The sequence below is a fragment of the Cavia porcellus genome, unplaced genomic scaffold (genome assembly GCF_034190915.1).
Source record: "Cavia porcellus strain 051 isolate PalLab524CR breed Dunkin Hartley unplaced genomic scaffold, mCavPor4.1 scaffold_3, whole genome shotgun sequence".
NCBI classification, from domain to species: domain Eukaryota; kingdom Metazoa; phylum Chordata; class Mammalia; order Rodentia; family Caviidae; genus Cavia; species Cavia porcellus.
The window spans coordinates 93,964,234-93,980,118 of NW_026947486.1; the positions used below are offsets into that span (position 1 = coordinate 93,964,234).

General features: G+C 36.9%; 1 protein-coding gene across 5 annotated transcripts in view; it reads right to left on the reverse strand.

Moving 5' to 3' along the window:
* Positions 1-15,885, reverse strand: part of Enox2 (ecto-NOX disulfide-thiol exchanger 2) — a 290,611-nt gene that overhangs the window by 274,375 nt on the left and 351 nt on the right. Inside the window, exon 1 of one of the 5 annotated variants that reach the window (XM_063246424.1) lies at positions 1,932-2,059. The exons of 2 other annotated variants lie outside the window; for them this stretch is intronic. In XM_063246424.1, the coding sequence (XP_063102494.1) occupies positions 1,932-1,953 (22 nt within the window). In that variant the 5' untranslated portion in view covers positions 1,954-2,059. Of the gene's footprint in view, positions 1-835; positions 978-1,931; positions 2,060-15,885 lie in introns of those variants that run through there. 2 more of the 5 variants (XM_063246420.1, XM_063246422.1) reach the window with 2 other exon arrangements.

The window sequence follows — 15,885 nt, forward strand, 5'->3', positions numbered from 1 at the left end:
TGACAGGCAGTCTGTTGTAAGGGAAAAACACACAGATTTTTGAAACAGATGATATAACCTATGAGTTCAGGCTCTGTCACTTAGATATGAAATCTCAGGCCACATACTTATCCTCTGAGTCTCCATTTTCTTACATATAAAATGAATTATCATATCACCATTGTTGTCATGCAGAATTATTACAAAACTAAGAAAGTATACGTTAAGTCACTATATAAATGTTTTAGATAATATCCACTATGAGTCAATAACCAAGAACTATATTATAATTGTAATGCTCAACAGAGTAAAATCATTAAGGAATTAAACATATATTCATTATTAACATACAAAATAATCAACCATAAAAGGCATATATTTAGATATAACTTATTTATTTGGTCACCTCAGAACTGAAAAATGGCAAAGACAGAATATCACCATTTATTTTAACATAAACATTTTTATTACCATAGAGAAATTCTTCCCAGATAAAGTAATTCTAGTAGCATGAAAAAGTCCAGCATTTTTCAGAAATTTAAACCATTAACATCAGTCCATGAGAAACCCCTATTTATTGATCAAAGCAATACCTTCCATGCAAATACATGTATTTAATTTTGTAGTAGAGAAACAAGACAGTCTCTGGCTTTAACCAAATGAGGAAAACCCCAACAACTTCTCATATTAATATAGTCAGAGATAGCACTTCTAGAGTTAAGCATGCATTGGAGTATAGAGAAAACATCCAGCAAGCACAACTTTCTAATACTTAGCGAAACAAACCAACCAATACCCAAAGAAGAAACAGAAGCTATAAATTCAAATAAACGGGCTGCATGGAGACTACACAAACCTGCTGTTGCTTTAATTGCAGACAATTCAATTCAGCAGCTGTTGGTCCAGGCACTAAGGTTCACTGTATGCTCTTCAACGTAACCTTGAAATATTGTCACTCACTCACTTCTCCACATCATCTGCACTCTGTCCAATTAATGAGGAGTGAAATCAACTGTCAAACCACGCATCAAAACAGAACATGATCTTTTAGCTCTTAAGCACAGGAACACAATATTTTAAGGGTAATAAAGCAAGAATGGTGATGGAAGTCCTTGACAGTAAATGATATTCAAACTTATCCAAACATGTGGTTGAACGAAGTAAGCTTCTGTACTATTCAGCAAGAAAGTGAAACTTTCTCAGGGATTTCATTTGGAAGAGTCCTGTCTAATAGTTGTATATGAAGCCTTTAAAACAACAACCACAAATACCTGATCAGAGTCTTCAAGTTTTTCATTAAGCATAAGGAAATACTTAAGGAACACTCTTGATACAATGATATGGTACAATATAGACAGTCTAGGGCTAGCATTTTTAGCCTTGCTGTTTCCAATACTTAAATATGCAGAAAATAAACAAGCAATAATGTATACTGTTCATCAACTTGAGTTCAATAATAAAATGAAAATAATTTACCAAACAGATGTGTTCTGGAATGCTTCCTATTTGAAGTTTCCTCTCTCTTAACTATATGCCAAATCTATAAACCAATTAACAAATACAGGAGTTAAAAAACTCAAGAGAAACAAAACATACTAAGTATTTAGAAATTGCCTTTTGCCTCAAAAGCACTGTGTCTTCTATGCAAACACTCTTATGCTATATCACATACTACCAGTTGCAGACATAAGACTTGAGAAATTCAATACAAGAATACAGCTGAGAAGCGTGCACAATTAAAGGATCGGGACTTCCAATTTAACAGAAAATCCAGATTTTACACAGCAATCTGCCACTAACATAGCTAGGGCAGGCATGTTTTATGCAGCTATTTTGTTCAGCTCATTAGAATCCTATTTATCCTTTAGTACAGTTGAACTGGAGGAAAAGAAGAAAGAGAAATGCACTTTGAAACAAAAGGAAATTTTCAGATAAAATAAAAGATACTATACCTGTATATTGTACCAAGAACATTGTGGCACTCTTCAGGGTACTGTTTCACGCTGTAGCCTACCGTGAGTTATTCTCTCTTTACCCTCTTTTCTTCACAAAAAGAAAAGCCAAAGAACAAGCCCCCACTACACACTACCCCTAACCCGCCCCCCCATTGAGGAAAAGAAAAAAAACAGCCACAATTCAGCTTAGATCTGATGCTTCTGTTTAGCTCAGCTCCAGCCGAGCAACTGAGCTCTAACAACGGAGTATAGGGAGGTGGATTCTGATGCCAGTAGCACTTCCATCCACTTCACTTACACAAAAGCAGGCAGTGGAAAATCCAGGAGCCTTGAAGACAAGGGCTGGAACTGGCTTTTATGAATTGCTATTACTGCATGTGTCACCATCCATCTCCAATGACGGACACTTATAGGCTGAATTGGGAGTGCAGGGGTGGGGGGTGGAGGAGGTTGGAGAGCAGGTGGAGAAGCAATTAGCAGTATGTTCATCGGAGAATTCGTTCGGGATTTCATACATCAGTGCCTAAAGAAACAGCATGCAGTTGACAAATCAGAACTTTACGATTTGCATGCCTTAGAAGAAATCTTAGCTCACAGCTCCAAACAAAATAAGGTATGCCCACTCTTAAAGGACACAGAAAGGCACCCTTCCACTTTCTCTTTCCTCCAGCTACTCTTGTTCCTGAGAAATCAACATTCAGAATGAATATTTGCTAATTTTCCCTATGGAATTGTATTTAAAAGGCTGGAAGTAGAGGAAGTATAAAGAAATTAAATTCTATTGAACATGACATCTCTTAACAAAAAGGCAAGAAGCTAATTATTTTCAGCCAACTTTTCCTCCTTAGTCCCACTCCCTAGGTACAGCTTTCACACCTATAATCAATAGATCATACAACTTTTGTACACACATTTAACACTGAAAAAAATACATCTACCTAGAAATAGCTGAGTCAGAATGAAAACCCAAGTTACGTGTAGGACTTACTATAGCAGACCTTAGGAAGTCACTATCTGTAAGTACTTTGGTTTTACACATCTGCTAAATTAAAGCACATTTTGTAGACTGATTTTAAAATTTATCATGAGTAGGAACATAAAAGGGACAGTCTCTTAGGGAAAGAAAATGATACAATTGAAGGAGCACTGGGAGTAGGTATCAGGAAAGCTAGGTTCCACTTCCAGTTCTCCAAATTTCTAGCTATATTTCTGGATGACATACCTAACTTGCCTGAGCCTAACTTCACTTATTTATAAATTAGAAATAATAGGACCTATCTTAACTGCTTCACACGATTGTTGCAAAAAGCAAATTAGATAATGGATGTGATAACCCTTTTGTAAATTATCAAAGGATATAAAATTGTATGGGATTATTATTACCACAGCCTGAAACAAGTCTTGCATTACGACTGAAGTGAGGCACATGAGACAAATTAAAAGAAAAAGAACCAAAAAATTTCTTTAAATCTTAATATTGAAAAGAACCACTGTTTTTAAAATTTCACAAATAGGAAATTATTGAAAAAGACAAAATTTAAACATGACATATAATTTTATCAGAAGCTTATTAAAATATTCTCTTCAATTTCTGAACATTTGGTCCATTTTCCTTCATATGGTCTGATATTATGCCTCATCTAGAATAAAAGCTATTCAATAATGAGCATCTCCTTTGTTAAGTCATTCTGTTTACTTGGTACAACCTCTCTGTCCAGGATGTGGGGAATTATTTGAGTTGACTGACTAAATCTAAACTCACAAAGTAAAAATCCAAAGTCATGCTTTATGAGACTCCAAGCTGCCTTGATACTATATATACAGTGACCAGCTGGCTTAGGCTGGGACACAATTTTAGCACATGAAGTCCTGGGGTGGCCACACCTGGGGCACTAACTGATCCAGGCAATGTTTGGGGACCTTTGGTTCAGCCAAATCCCACATGGCCTGATTTCCATCTGTATTGTGGTTACCACCCAAGTGTATGTCTATCCAAATGGGTCAAATCTGAAGCAGCCAAAATTAAAGGTGGAGACTATAGCAAAAATATCAGATGTTAGCTCCTCTCAATCCCTTGCAATAGCATCTGTGGCCACTAACAAGTGCTTAGCCCAATTCTCATGAAAAGAAAACTTTCTAATTGGCCCCATTTGAATGTCATTGTCACTCCTGAAAATGCCAGTAAAATATGCATCCAAAATCTACATTAAATTGATGGAAAATGGATCATATGAATCACAAGGGATTAGGTAACTAGTAGCTAAGAATAAAAGAAACATTAAAAGGGAGAAGGGAGGGGGGGGAGAGAGGATAGGAGCAGTAGGAGAGAGGAGGAAATAAATGAATCTAAGGTGACAGCTTTCTTTCTAATCAAAAAAACATACTTGCTGGGCTCACCCCAAGCCTCACCTAGAATACTTGTTTCTTGAGGCATTGAGAATGAATGACCCTTTTACTACCATAGCTACAGCCCTAGCCTTCTGTACACACAGGTATATAAACAAGAAATTGAAAAGGTCCTCATGGCCCTACCACCAGAATTTACTTTTCTCTAGCATGTGGAAAGCCATGCAAGTGGGGTACAGTTCTCAAAACCTCATCACTGCAACCTCCACCACAGCCTCACCTGTAGCATGGCCGGCCTCTAAAAAACTATGGCAATGCAATTTCAGGTGTTGCAAACATTAAAAACAACAGTGGCACATAAAAAACAAAGGCTGTATTTCAGAATCTGGCTGTTATGCTTTGGGGCATTTCAACTAACTTCTGCACAAATTTAAACTTGAAATTTGTATTTCCCAAATTCCTCACAAGAACCACTCAAAGGAAAGGGAAAAGGACAAGGATGACGTTTTTGTTCGCTTCTTTCCTATAGTTAAAATACAAGAATTATGTCACTAACATGACTGACAGTATCCCAAAAGGCAGTGAGGTGAGAGGCAGCAGCTTCAACTCAGATTAACAAGAACAGAAATGAAAGCATTAGAGCCCCCTGATACACACACACACACACACACACACACGCCCCAAATACTGTTGCAGTGGTTCCATTATTCTGGTTTCAAGCTCCAGAATGTAAACACTAATGGTTGCTAAACCACGGAGCTCATCCTCAGCAGCCATCATCAAGCCTGACTGATCTTTTCAGATGAATTTTCATCGTTAGCTACCTTGGATGCTGAGTATTTCTGTCAAAGACAAAAATCCCAGAGGAAGATTTCAAAGAACCAAAAATTAGAACTAAACTATGAACCTAAATGAGGAGGAAACAACACTAATTTGCTAAACCACAAACAAAATAGAAATGTTAGAGTTTGAATGTAGTGAATTGAATTTGAACCAGAACAAAAATTTTTTTCTGAATCAATCAGATTTACACCAAACCCTGAGAATAAAAACAGTTCCAACTCCTGTAAAGACCACATTTCAAGGCTTGGTTTTACCTGCCTGACAACCCATGAAGGAACCAAAGAATGATCACTGGGTAAACAGTCAGGAGAATGAATTTCTGTTTTTTTTTTTTTTTCTATGTTCGACTTTGGTCAAGTAATTTCTAAGCCAGGAATTGTGGTACATGCCTGTAATCCCAGCACTTGGGCAGCTGAGGCAGGAGGATTGAGGGTTGAGGGTAGACTGGGATACATAACAAATTCAAAGCCAACCTGGCTTACATAGTAAGATCCTGCTCCCAAAAACAATCAACTTATACTTTGTTACTTGAGTTTGCTTGGCTCAAAATGCCTGGAGTAGAGTTGCTAATAGCCCAAATCTAATATTATATGTCACTTTTAAATTTTAATCTAGTGATGAAATAGATGATGTCACAATTTGGCACTAATCTCTAGAAAGGAGAGAGATGTGCCACCCAAAGTCTCCTAAAGGTTCATGATTATAGCTTATTTTAAAATATACCTCATATCCTTTTTCAGCTTTGGTAATAACCAACTAATAATTCTGTTTCAGAATAGCTCTCCTCAAAAAATGTTTCTGGGACAATTTGTTTTCCTCAAGTGAATACTATGGTCCCCAAAAAAGGAAGAAGAAAGGGAATGTAGTGATCTAGACTATCCTGAACACCTACTGCATGCCAGAAGTGCTGCATTTTACATAACTTTTAATTGCTGCTCCAATACAGCTACATTCTAGGCATTTTATAGGTAAGAAAACTGAAAATAACTCATGTTAAATGATTTCTCATACTTCATTAGTGATTGACCTGGGACTTGAACTCAAGCAATCTCAGTCCATTACTATACCCACATTCTTAGGATTAAAGGCATACTTCCTTCTCAATTCAGCTATCCAGTTGGAAATGCTTAGTCAATAAATTGCATGTTGAGTTCAAACATTGAAAGCAGACTTCCTTGCATTTACATTTGGTTGTTTTATTTAATGTCATCTCACAGTATTGTATAATGGTTAGGACCACTGGGCTCTGGAAGCAAACATACTTGAGTTTCTTCAATTATGGTTTATGGGCAAAATCATTCTGAGTCTTGTTTTTTATCTGGCAAATGCAGAAAAAGTAGTACCCATATCATTGGGTCGTTGAAAAGTGTCAGAGATGTTATAGCAACTAGTACTGTTCTTGGCACAAAATGACTGCTTAATAAATGCAGATTTAAACTGTGTATTTATAAGATAAAATAAAAAGAAAGGTTATTTTAAAAAAGGAAACTATGGCTGGGGCAGTGTCATAAGTACCTGCTTGGGAAGCACGAGGTCGTGAGTTCCATGTTCCGTGAGTTCAGGAAAAAAAAAAAAAAAAAAAAAAAAACCCTAGGTAGGATTCATTGAACTCTAGTGCTCTTTGGTTGTAGTACTTACAGTCTGAGAAAAAGACTTTTAGTGGCCCACCTACACCTTCCAAAAAGAAGTGGAAACTTGTGGTAGACTAGCATATTCATGAAAAAATGAACATGGTATATTAATTGGTGGTATCTAAGTAATGACAAGGAAACTTGGTCCCTGGGTTCCACTGAGCAGCAACTGTGCCTAGTTTCTGAGAACCTATCCTTCTGAAGAGAGAGTCAGAAGACAGAAGTACTGCTAGAAGTACTGTAGCCTAAAGCAAGTATCTTCCCCCAATGCTTCAAGCCTTGGCTTTACTTCCTCCAATTCACTGGTCACCTTCTTCTTCTTCTCATATACTCTTTCTCTTCTCCTCCTCAAGTTTATTCTGATTTTATTGTGATTCTTTTCTTGGCTGTAGCTCTGTCTCTACTCATCAGCATTAAGTGGAATTTGTGCCTGGCATTGCACGAGGTACAGTGGACAGGTATCCAAAAGTTAATCAAAGAGACACATGTTCCATAGCCAAACACATCTAAGACACATGCAGGTATACCAGAGTTTTGGCACACAATAAATGCAGGTCTAATTGGATGGCTTGATTTCAGCACAAAATAATTCGTTCATCTACTTAATGATATGTACACTGAAGAATTTAGAAAAACTGTACTGATGTCAAGATTTAATTTGAAATGCAGAAAAGAACGGCCAAAACTAATAAATATAGTAAGATGCTAATTATAGAATCAAAACGATAAGTATTTGGGCATTTATTGTATATTTCAACTTTGCTGTAGATTTGAAAATTTTTGTATCAAAAGATTGCTAAAGAGCAAAGAAGTAAATAGTATGGCTTATTCAAACTCAAATGTTTCAGAACAAAATAATATTTATAAAAGAAACAAATAGGACAAAATATAAAATATAAAAATTTGTGAGTAATGGCATGACTTCCTGTATAATTCTTGCCATTTTTAGATATGTAAAAGTATTTCAAAACAAAAGGTTAAAGAGTAGTTTGTTAAACTGACTCCTTTCACCACTTTTAGTAGAGAGGGTATTAAGCCAATAGTAGTAGATATGACCCCCAAAAGAAACTGACCAGTGCTTGCCTTGGCTCTGCTGACTCAGCAAGCAATAAGTAACTCTCATAACCATTTTTAAAATGAAGTTGCTGTGCTTTGAAATTCTGATTTCCTTCACAACAATCAAACCCCAATCATGGCTGGGATCACTGATCTGAGCTGGAAGGATTGAAGGATTGTTCATCTAAGTAACATGTGAGGGAGTACAACAAGTTATTTCCTCTGTGTAGGAGACAATTATTCAAACTGATCTCTGTATATCAAAAGAAAACCTAACAGAGAATGCGTTGCTGAACAAGTGATTAGGATAAACCTTCTCAAATACTGTAAATCAAAACAGACTCTATCTCTGTTTTCTCCATCATAAAGCCCAACCTCTAATCCAGTCATGCTACTCCCTCATTTACAACCATGTACTGGTTCATCCTGCCTATTAGGCAATGGGTCATGCTTCTTAGCGAGCTGACTTTCTTCACTAACTACACTACTACAGGATTCCTTTTCATTCAGTCTCCCTCTTCCAGGTTCTCAATCATTCCAATACAACATCTTACCTTTTTTAGAACTATCCATTTTTACATATGGCTATCTTGCATGCGTTGGTGGTCCCTCTGCTTTAAACCTCTACCTCTTTGTCCACCAAGAGTATAGGCCAATAATGGTGGTTTTCAATAATACAAATAGCCTGCTGCGGTAGGCATGTCACAGGTTCGTCATCAGTGGTCCTGTCAATGCCCACTCAATCCTTATGATTCATCACAGTTAAAGACTCTGGTCTGGACGTTGTCCAAGCCTAATAGAAATTTCCTCTACCATGTTTTCGGGGTACTTTGAACATGCCTCTCTTGCTAAGCACCTTTCACACTGAAATATATTCCTTGGTTTTAGTGTCCATATCCCCCACTACACAGTGAACTCCCTCAGGACAGCTTGGGGTTGCATCTAATGCCTTACTATATTGTCATTATTTTGCATAATATCTGGTCCTGTATGTGTGCTCAAATGTTAACTCAATGAATGAGTCAAATGCCTCTTGAAGTCAAACACATCTCCTGAAAGGTGAAAATTAGAATATTATGTGGACAAATAATCATCGTGAAGTGTGCTGAGGTCCTGACTGAAGAAGAAATAGTGAGAAGATATTTCATGGGGCCTTACTGTGGGAGAGTTTCAATCCCAGGAGATTCTCACTGGCACTAGTTGCTGCTAAAAAGAACAACAGAAGTAGATGAAAAGGGCCCACAGTGGTGATTTCCCCATCTTTATCTTTCACAGTACACCACTGAAGCAATGTTGTTTATAACATCCATACTTCATTGCAGCCCTTCTAAATTACAGCTCAACTTTCATTTGTGCTCTGCCTATAAATACCTGTGGACTGGCCCTACTAATGGGTGGTTATTAAATGTTCTTTGAATCTTATTCTTACCTATGATTATTCCGTCAATGCATACTATTTTGTAAGTGACCACCAAAAAGCAGAACTCCTAAAAGGAAAGGGAAGAGAGCTAATTTTTAAAAACTCATCATATTCCCTCCTAGCCTGGCAATCTATTTCACTATACTGCCCATCTTATCATGTTTTATATTATGTTATTAGTAAAGGCAAAAAAGGAAAATTAAGACTTCAGTAAAACTACACATTACAGTCAAAAAAATGGAAATACACTGAGATGTAGAATGTAGATCTTTAAACATATAAATAGCCACTTCTGAAAAGCAAACATTAAGGCTGATTAAAACAAACAGCAAAAAGCAATTAGCCCATTCTGTAGACTAAACTGAGGTGCATGCTGAATTTTTTAAAACTGAGTCTGTTTTGATCTTCAAAAATGTCAAACTGGTAAACACTTCACTTTTTTTGTACATATAAATCTAAGAGCCATCCTAGCTTGAGGAAGATTTAAGAGACATAAAATTTGTCTGAGGTGTCTGCCAAATTTCTGCAGCAGACACAGAAACCCTGGAAAAGCTGACACAATCATAACTCTCACAGTATCACTAGTAGGCTTGTGCAGGGCTGAATGCACAGAAAGTCATTGTTCTTCTCATACTATTTGTAAACAGAGAAGTAGATCATTTGCTTATCAGCTATCTGGTAGCTCCTTTTTTGGCCTAGATAGTTCACACAGGAGAGACCAGGTTGGAGTGGGGGAAAGCATAATTTCCCACTGATACACAGCCTAATTTTAAACTGGGGAAATTTTCATTTATATAATGGGCCAACTTGTTAAAATTTTCTTTCATATGTTCTTAAATGTTAATTCCCTTGTGTGTGCATCCCTGCTTTCTGAGTAGAAGTCATTAAAAGAGTATTTGTAAGTATCTAGCAAAGAGTCTAACATCATGCTTTCACATAGTACACCTACAATAATTCATTAAATGATCTGAAAAACTTACTACAATTTCTATGTTCAACTTACTTGCTCATGGAACAGAACTATAGATTCTTGTGGAGTACTTACTTGAAAGGGATACTTCCTTACAAAGTAATATCATTTTATTCAACTGATTTTTGCTTAAGGCTTGTGTCCTTTAAAGAACACCTAGTTCTATACAAGGAGTATAATTTATAGAGAAAATGGGGGGGGGTATCATACGGCAAGATCCAGAGTGACAATATGACCAGGGATACATTTTTGTAGAAAATCTGCTACTCCACATTTAGTTGTATGTCAATATTGCAATCCACTACATCTGTCTAAGATCACTTAACAGCACACACATGGGCTGTACTCTAAACAGGATTAACTATGGAATTCAACCAATGTCTTCCCTGGGGACTAACTGCCGAAAAGTACAACTACATGACATTTAAAAAAGTAAATTAATCAATGACATCAGAACCCATGAGACTCACTGTTTCTTACACATTCAATTCTAACCCACTTTTCTATAGGTATCTGCTGACATTCCCATAGACATAGACTTCAAAATATCAGTAAAAACAGAGCAAATATATCTCTTCTATGAATTGTTACATACACAAAGGAAAGATTTCTGTACATTAGTACAACGTGATCCATGACATGGTAAAAATAAATCAGTCTGGGACTGTTTTTGTTATACTGCCATCACATATGACTTGCCCAAAGGGATGTACAAATTCTGTATTCATATTGGCAAAGACCAATAGAGGCTGCAGGAAAATGAAGACAGCAGAGTTGCACCAGGGAATTTTGACTTTATCTTTGAAAATATCCTTTACCATAATAACTTTTCCTTTCAGTCTAAGTAATCTTCCTCAACTATAAATCAGGAATAACTAAATATATTTAATATTTTTGCTTTGAGGATTAAATGCAATACAAGTAGATTACTTGGCACAGAATAACTAACCTACACAATTCACATCAATATTTGATTAACATTAACTAAACACCTATAATGTGTCTGGTACTGGCCTAAGAACTGAAGGAAAAGTAAATTGTGAAAAGAAAGCTGATACTAGAAAAAAAGCAAAGAATTAACTCTCAAATGTTTTATAAGACAGTCTAAGTTTGGATAGTAACCTACAGACAATGAGGAGTCATTGAACTATAACACAGACTAAATAGCCTCAGATGTGTGATTTACAAAACTTATTTTTTCAGCATCAGTGGACAATGGATTGGAAGGGTAAATTCGAGGCAGTAGTAATCCACGCTATGAGTGATACATATGGATTATCAGGTGGCGGACATACCAGGCTAAGGCAATGGTAATAGGGTAGACCTGGAAAAAACTTTTAAACAATTTTTTTTTTAAAAATTAATGAACGTATCATTGTAAAAACTTAAGACAATGAAAATGTGTGAAAAGTTAAAAATAGAAATCATAGGGAGTATTATCATTTATAACAAAGCTTTATTAATATTTTTGGGTATTTAACCTTACAGGGTTTTTCTGTGTATAAATAGATGTGTGTGGTATGTGACATGTGTGCAGGTACTTACATTTGCCATTTTGTACTGATAGTTTTACGACATGGATGTTTTCTTAATATACCATAAACAACTTCTCACATCACTAAATATACTTTGGTAAGAACAACATTCTTGGATACTTAATAAATGTACTACAATTAGTTCCATTCAAACTCTAAGTAATGGACATTTAGGCTATTCTTTTTTTCTTTTTTGGTCATTATCATAAACAACTGTGGTATAAATATTCTGCAAGCTAAAATTGTGGAAATATTGTGATCATTTCCTCAGTACTGAGTTCTACAAGTTGAACTGGTGGGTTGAAAGCTATGTTCAATTTTAAGATTTCTGATACATAAGAACAAAATGCTTTCCAGAAGTACTGTTGTGAAATTGTAGTTCTACTAGCAGGATCTACAACTAGCAGGAGATCTGAGAGTTATGTCAAGGATGGAATCAACTGGACTTGGTGCAGACAGAAGGGGGATGTTTCCTTGCAAAGTATTAGGGAAGGTACACTATGAATTCTGTCAAGAGGGATGAAGCAATGGGCAGGCCTAAGAAACAAATGTAAATTATGAGAATAAAAACGTACCTCTGGTGAAATTATGGGCATTTTCATTTACTGCTTTATTTAGCAGAAGCAGTAAATGTAGCCAACGATAATCTTCATAGCATTTGGCACTCTGTGGTACCAAAGGTCTATGGTCCATAGCTACATTCATGTGAGTCTGTTGATCTATTGTTTTCATCCAGTAAACATTTATCAGGCATCTACTATATGCCAAGTGCTGTTTCTGGATGCTACATAAGTGTCATTTCTGGATGTTATGTGTATGAAGATGAATGAACCCAGGTCCTTGCTCTTACAGAGAAGACAGAAACATCTACAAACTGACACACTACAGTGCTGTAAGGCTGGTATAGAAGTAAGTGCAGGGTCCTATGGAAGCCTTGCTCTATGTGTGCATTCCCATGAGTGTGGAGTGAGGGTGCTGAAAGGGTTTCCCAAAGGTGCACTGTCTTAAAGGCAGAGGACTTCCTCAGATGGCTAACGATCACAGATTATACTCATATTCCTTACTAATTCCTTGAATATATGTGCCACTGCTTACGAGGACACTCAATAAAGCAGGAAGGATGATTGGATGTAATCCAAATTCATTTTTTCTTGTGAGTGTATTATGCTAGAAATTAAACCCAAAACTCTGTACATGCTAGGCAAGTGCTCTAACACTGAGCTGTGTTCCCAGCCTCTGAACCCACTCTTAAATACTAATAATAGCCTCTATGTTACTTTAAAATACACATAAGCATGGCATATTTTGGTATTACTATGATCATGAAAAAATAGAAAATATTACAAGCAAATGTTATATATAAGCTTTTGAAACAATTTTGTTGACAGTGACAAAATCATATTGACATCTATCAAGTCCTATTTATTCTATCTTTCAAATATATTTCCTTCTCTCATATGTCATTACTCTTACTTAGGTCCTTATCATCTCTCTGCAGAGAACAGCATATCTACCTTCTACGTTGGTCATGTTTCTCTCCAGTGCATCCTTCTCACTGTCATCATCCAAATGTGAAAAATCTGATCACAACAGTCACCTAAAACATTTTAACGGTTTTTGGAAGTCTACAAATAGTATCTCCCAAATTTCCATTATCTGAATATAATTGGATGATTTTTAGCATATTCATACTGTTATTTACCTAGTATTTGTTTAAATAAATTCAAACTGGTTCGTTTTCTATTTTTTACCAAATAAAATCCTAAGTAAACTTAGATTTGATGTACTAGTTGTTTTATTTTTGTACCCCCTGACAGATGCCCCACATTTTCAGAGCCACCTGGCCTACAGGAGCATATCCGAACTTCTTAGCATTACAGTTGATTCTTCACAAATCAGTCCCAAAATATCTTTTCATACTCTTTTCCTAGTAGTATACCTTCCTTTCCCCAATATGCATCCCGCCAAAATGAATTTCTCAATAATGAACATAAATGTCCTAATCTTGTACAGTCACATGTGTTTCACAGAGTAAACTCTGTACAGAATGCCTCCCCTCTAGCCTTCTCCACCTGGCAAAGTCATATCATCCTTCAAGACCTATCTGTCATATCATCTCACAGAAGCCTTCACCCTGACTCTTCCTTCAGGCTAGACATTCTTTACTCTATGCTTCCACAGCAGTTTGTACCTGTCTCTGTTATACTATACACCCTGGGATCTCAGAATGGTGGGTATCTATCTTGCCAACTAGATCCAAGGAGAGCTCACATCTTGTAATTCTCCAAACCTCCATCTGGAAGAGGATATAGAGGAGATATGACTCAAGTCACTTTAAAAAATGCTAAAATAAAGTAAAACCCAAAGTACCATCCAGGTCTGAATAGCTTAGAGGCATGACATACTCTACAAAGAGAATCATCCAATTCAGAAATAGCCATACTAACTATAGTTTTGGCAGACAAATAGCCATGGTTGCAACAGCAGTTAAGCTAATTTGTTTTTGGCAGCTACTTTACAGCAGATACATTCTGACGCAGAAACTCAAAGTGAATCATTTGCATTTCTGCCAGGATGATCAATTATTCCCCACAATGATCTCGCCTCACCACACACTGGAAAGTCAAGGACAAAAATGAACATCAGGATTCGTACGGTGGGCTATGGAGTCAAAATTGTATATACACCAGCCCCAAATCAACTCTTTACTATCTATGTGACTTTCTGTATTTAAACTCTCTGCATGTAAGTTTCTTCTTCTAGAAAAAAGTGAAAATAATAGTACATATATCATAAAATATTGTAACACAGTGCTTATGATGATGCCTGGGACATTATATGGGCTCAATAGTTACTTTTGTCTCTCAGTTAGATAATTAAAATGCAAGTAATCTGCACAAAGACAGCAAATGCATTTCTTTAAGAAAGCAAATTTACATTACTATGTTTTCAAACTGATAGCTACATTGTAGCTAACAGATTGTAGCTAAGAATAGCCACAAACAAAATATCTGTAACATAAACTTCTTAGATTTAAATTAAACTCACACCTGGAACATATCACCACACTTCTTTGTGTTCTCCAAGAACTGATTTCAAATCAGGTTTCCTTAGGATGAAAAGAAAAATCACCCAATCTTAATTTGTCTTTATTTCCCTATATACCCCTGCTGATAACTTTTAATCCAATAAGGCACCCAGTGCTCTCTCTTGTATCCACTTTTCAAATTTCAGTCCTACTGGCAGGAACCATTTTCCCTAACTCTGCTCATTTCAAATCTCTTTTCTCTTTTGAACCCCAAATTTAAATTTGATTTCTTCACAAAGCCCACCAGGAGTGTTCTGAAAGGTAGGTAAGTTTCAAGCCTTTGGCACTTCCTGTGTTAGGCTTAAATGTCCACAAAGCAACCCCCACTGCTATCAGTTTGCCTCCTTCCACTAACCCTCTGTCACTTTTGCACGCGCTTGTAATAATATAATTAACGCAGTCTGTTTCACAAACGTCTATGCAGCAATTGTGTCTCCTTAATTTTTATCAACATTAATGTCATCAGTCTTTGCTGGAACCCTCTAAAATGCTCGCGCTTTAAAACTGGTCTAACCAGCCCATTACTCAAACCAGAACACTAAACTGAATCTCAAACACATATTTCTCAAAAGCAAGATTTCTTCCTTTTGCTCCTTATCTCTTCGGGAAATAGAGGAAGCCCTCTCCCACGTCGGGACCTGGCCAGGAAAGGGAAGTGGGTGGAGTGGCCAAGAGCCCGAAAGCGACCAATTTGTATCTCAATGTCCAGGAAAAAGAAATTTGACACCAAGTTGCGCCTGGGACGGGACAAGGAATTCCCAGGACACCAGGGGAAAGTGGGAGTGTGTGCGGAGGGGTGGATGCCCAAATCTGAATGGCAATATTGTGGGAAGAAAGGAAAGAGATCACCCAACTCCTGCAAGCAGTAAGGAGAATCCAAGAGCCGCCCATGGGAGGCCCCTGTCACGAACCCTAATTTCAGTCCTCTGAGGAGACACAAAGCGGGAAAAGGGGGAACACTGTGGTTGAAAAAGAGTACATGCCAATTAAGAAAGAGAAGGGGAGAGATAGCACTCCCAAAGCTCTAGGAAACTGGCGCCCACCCCAGACTCACAGTCCCAA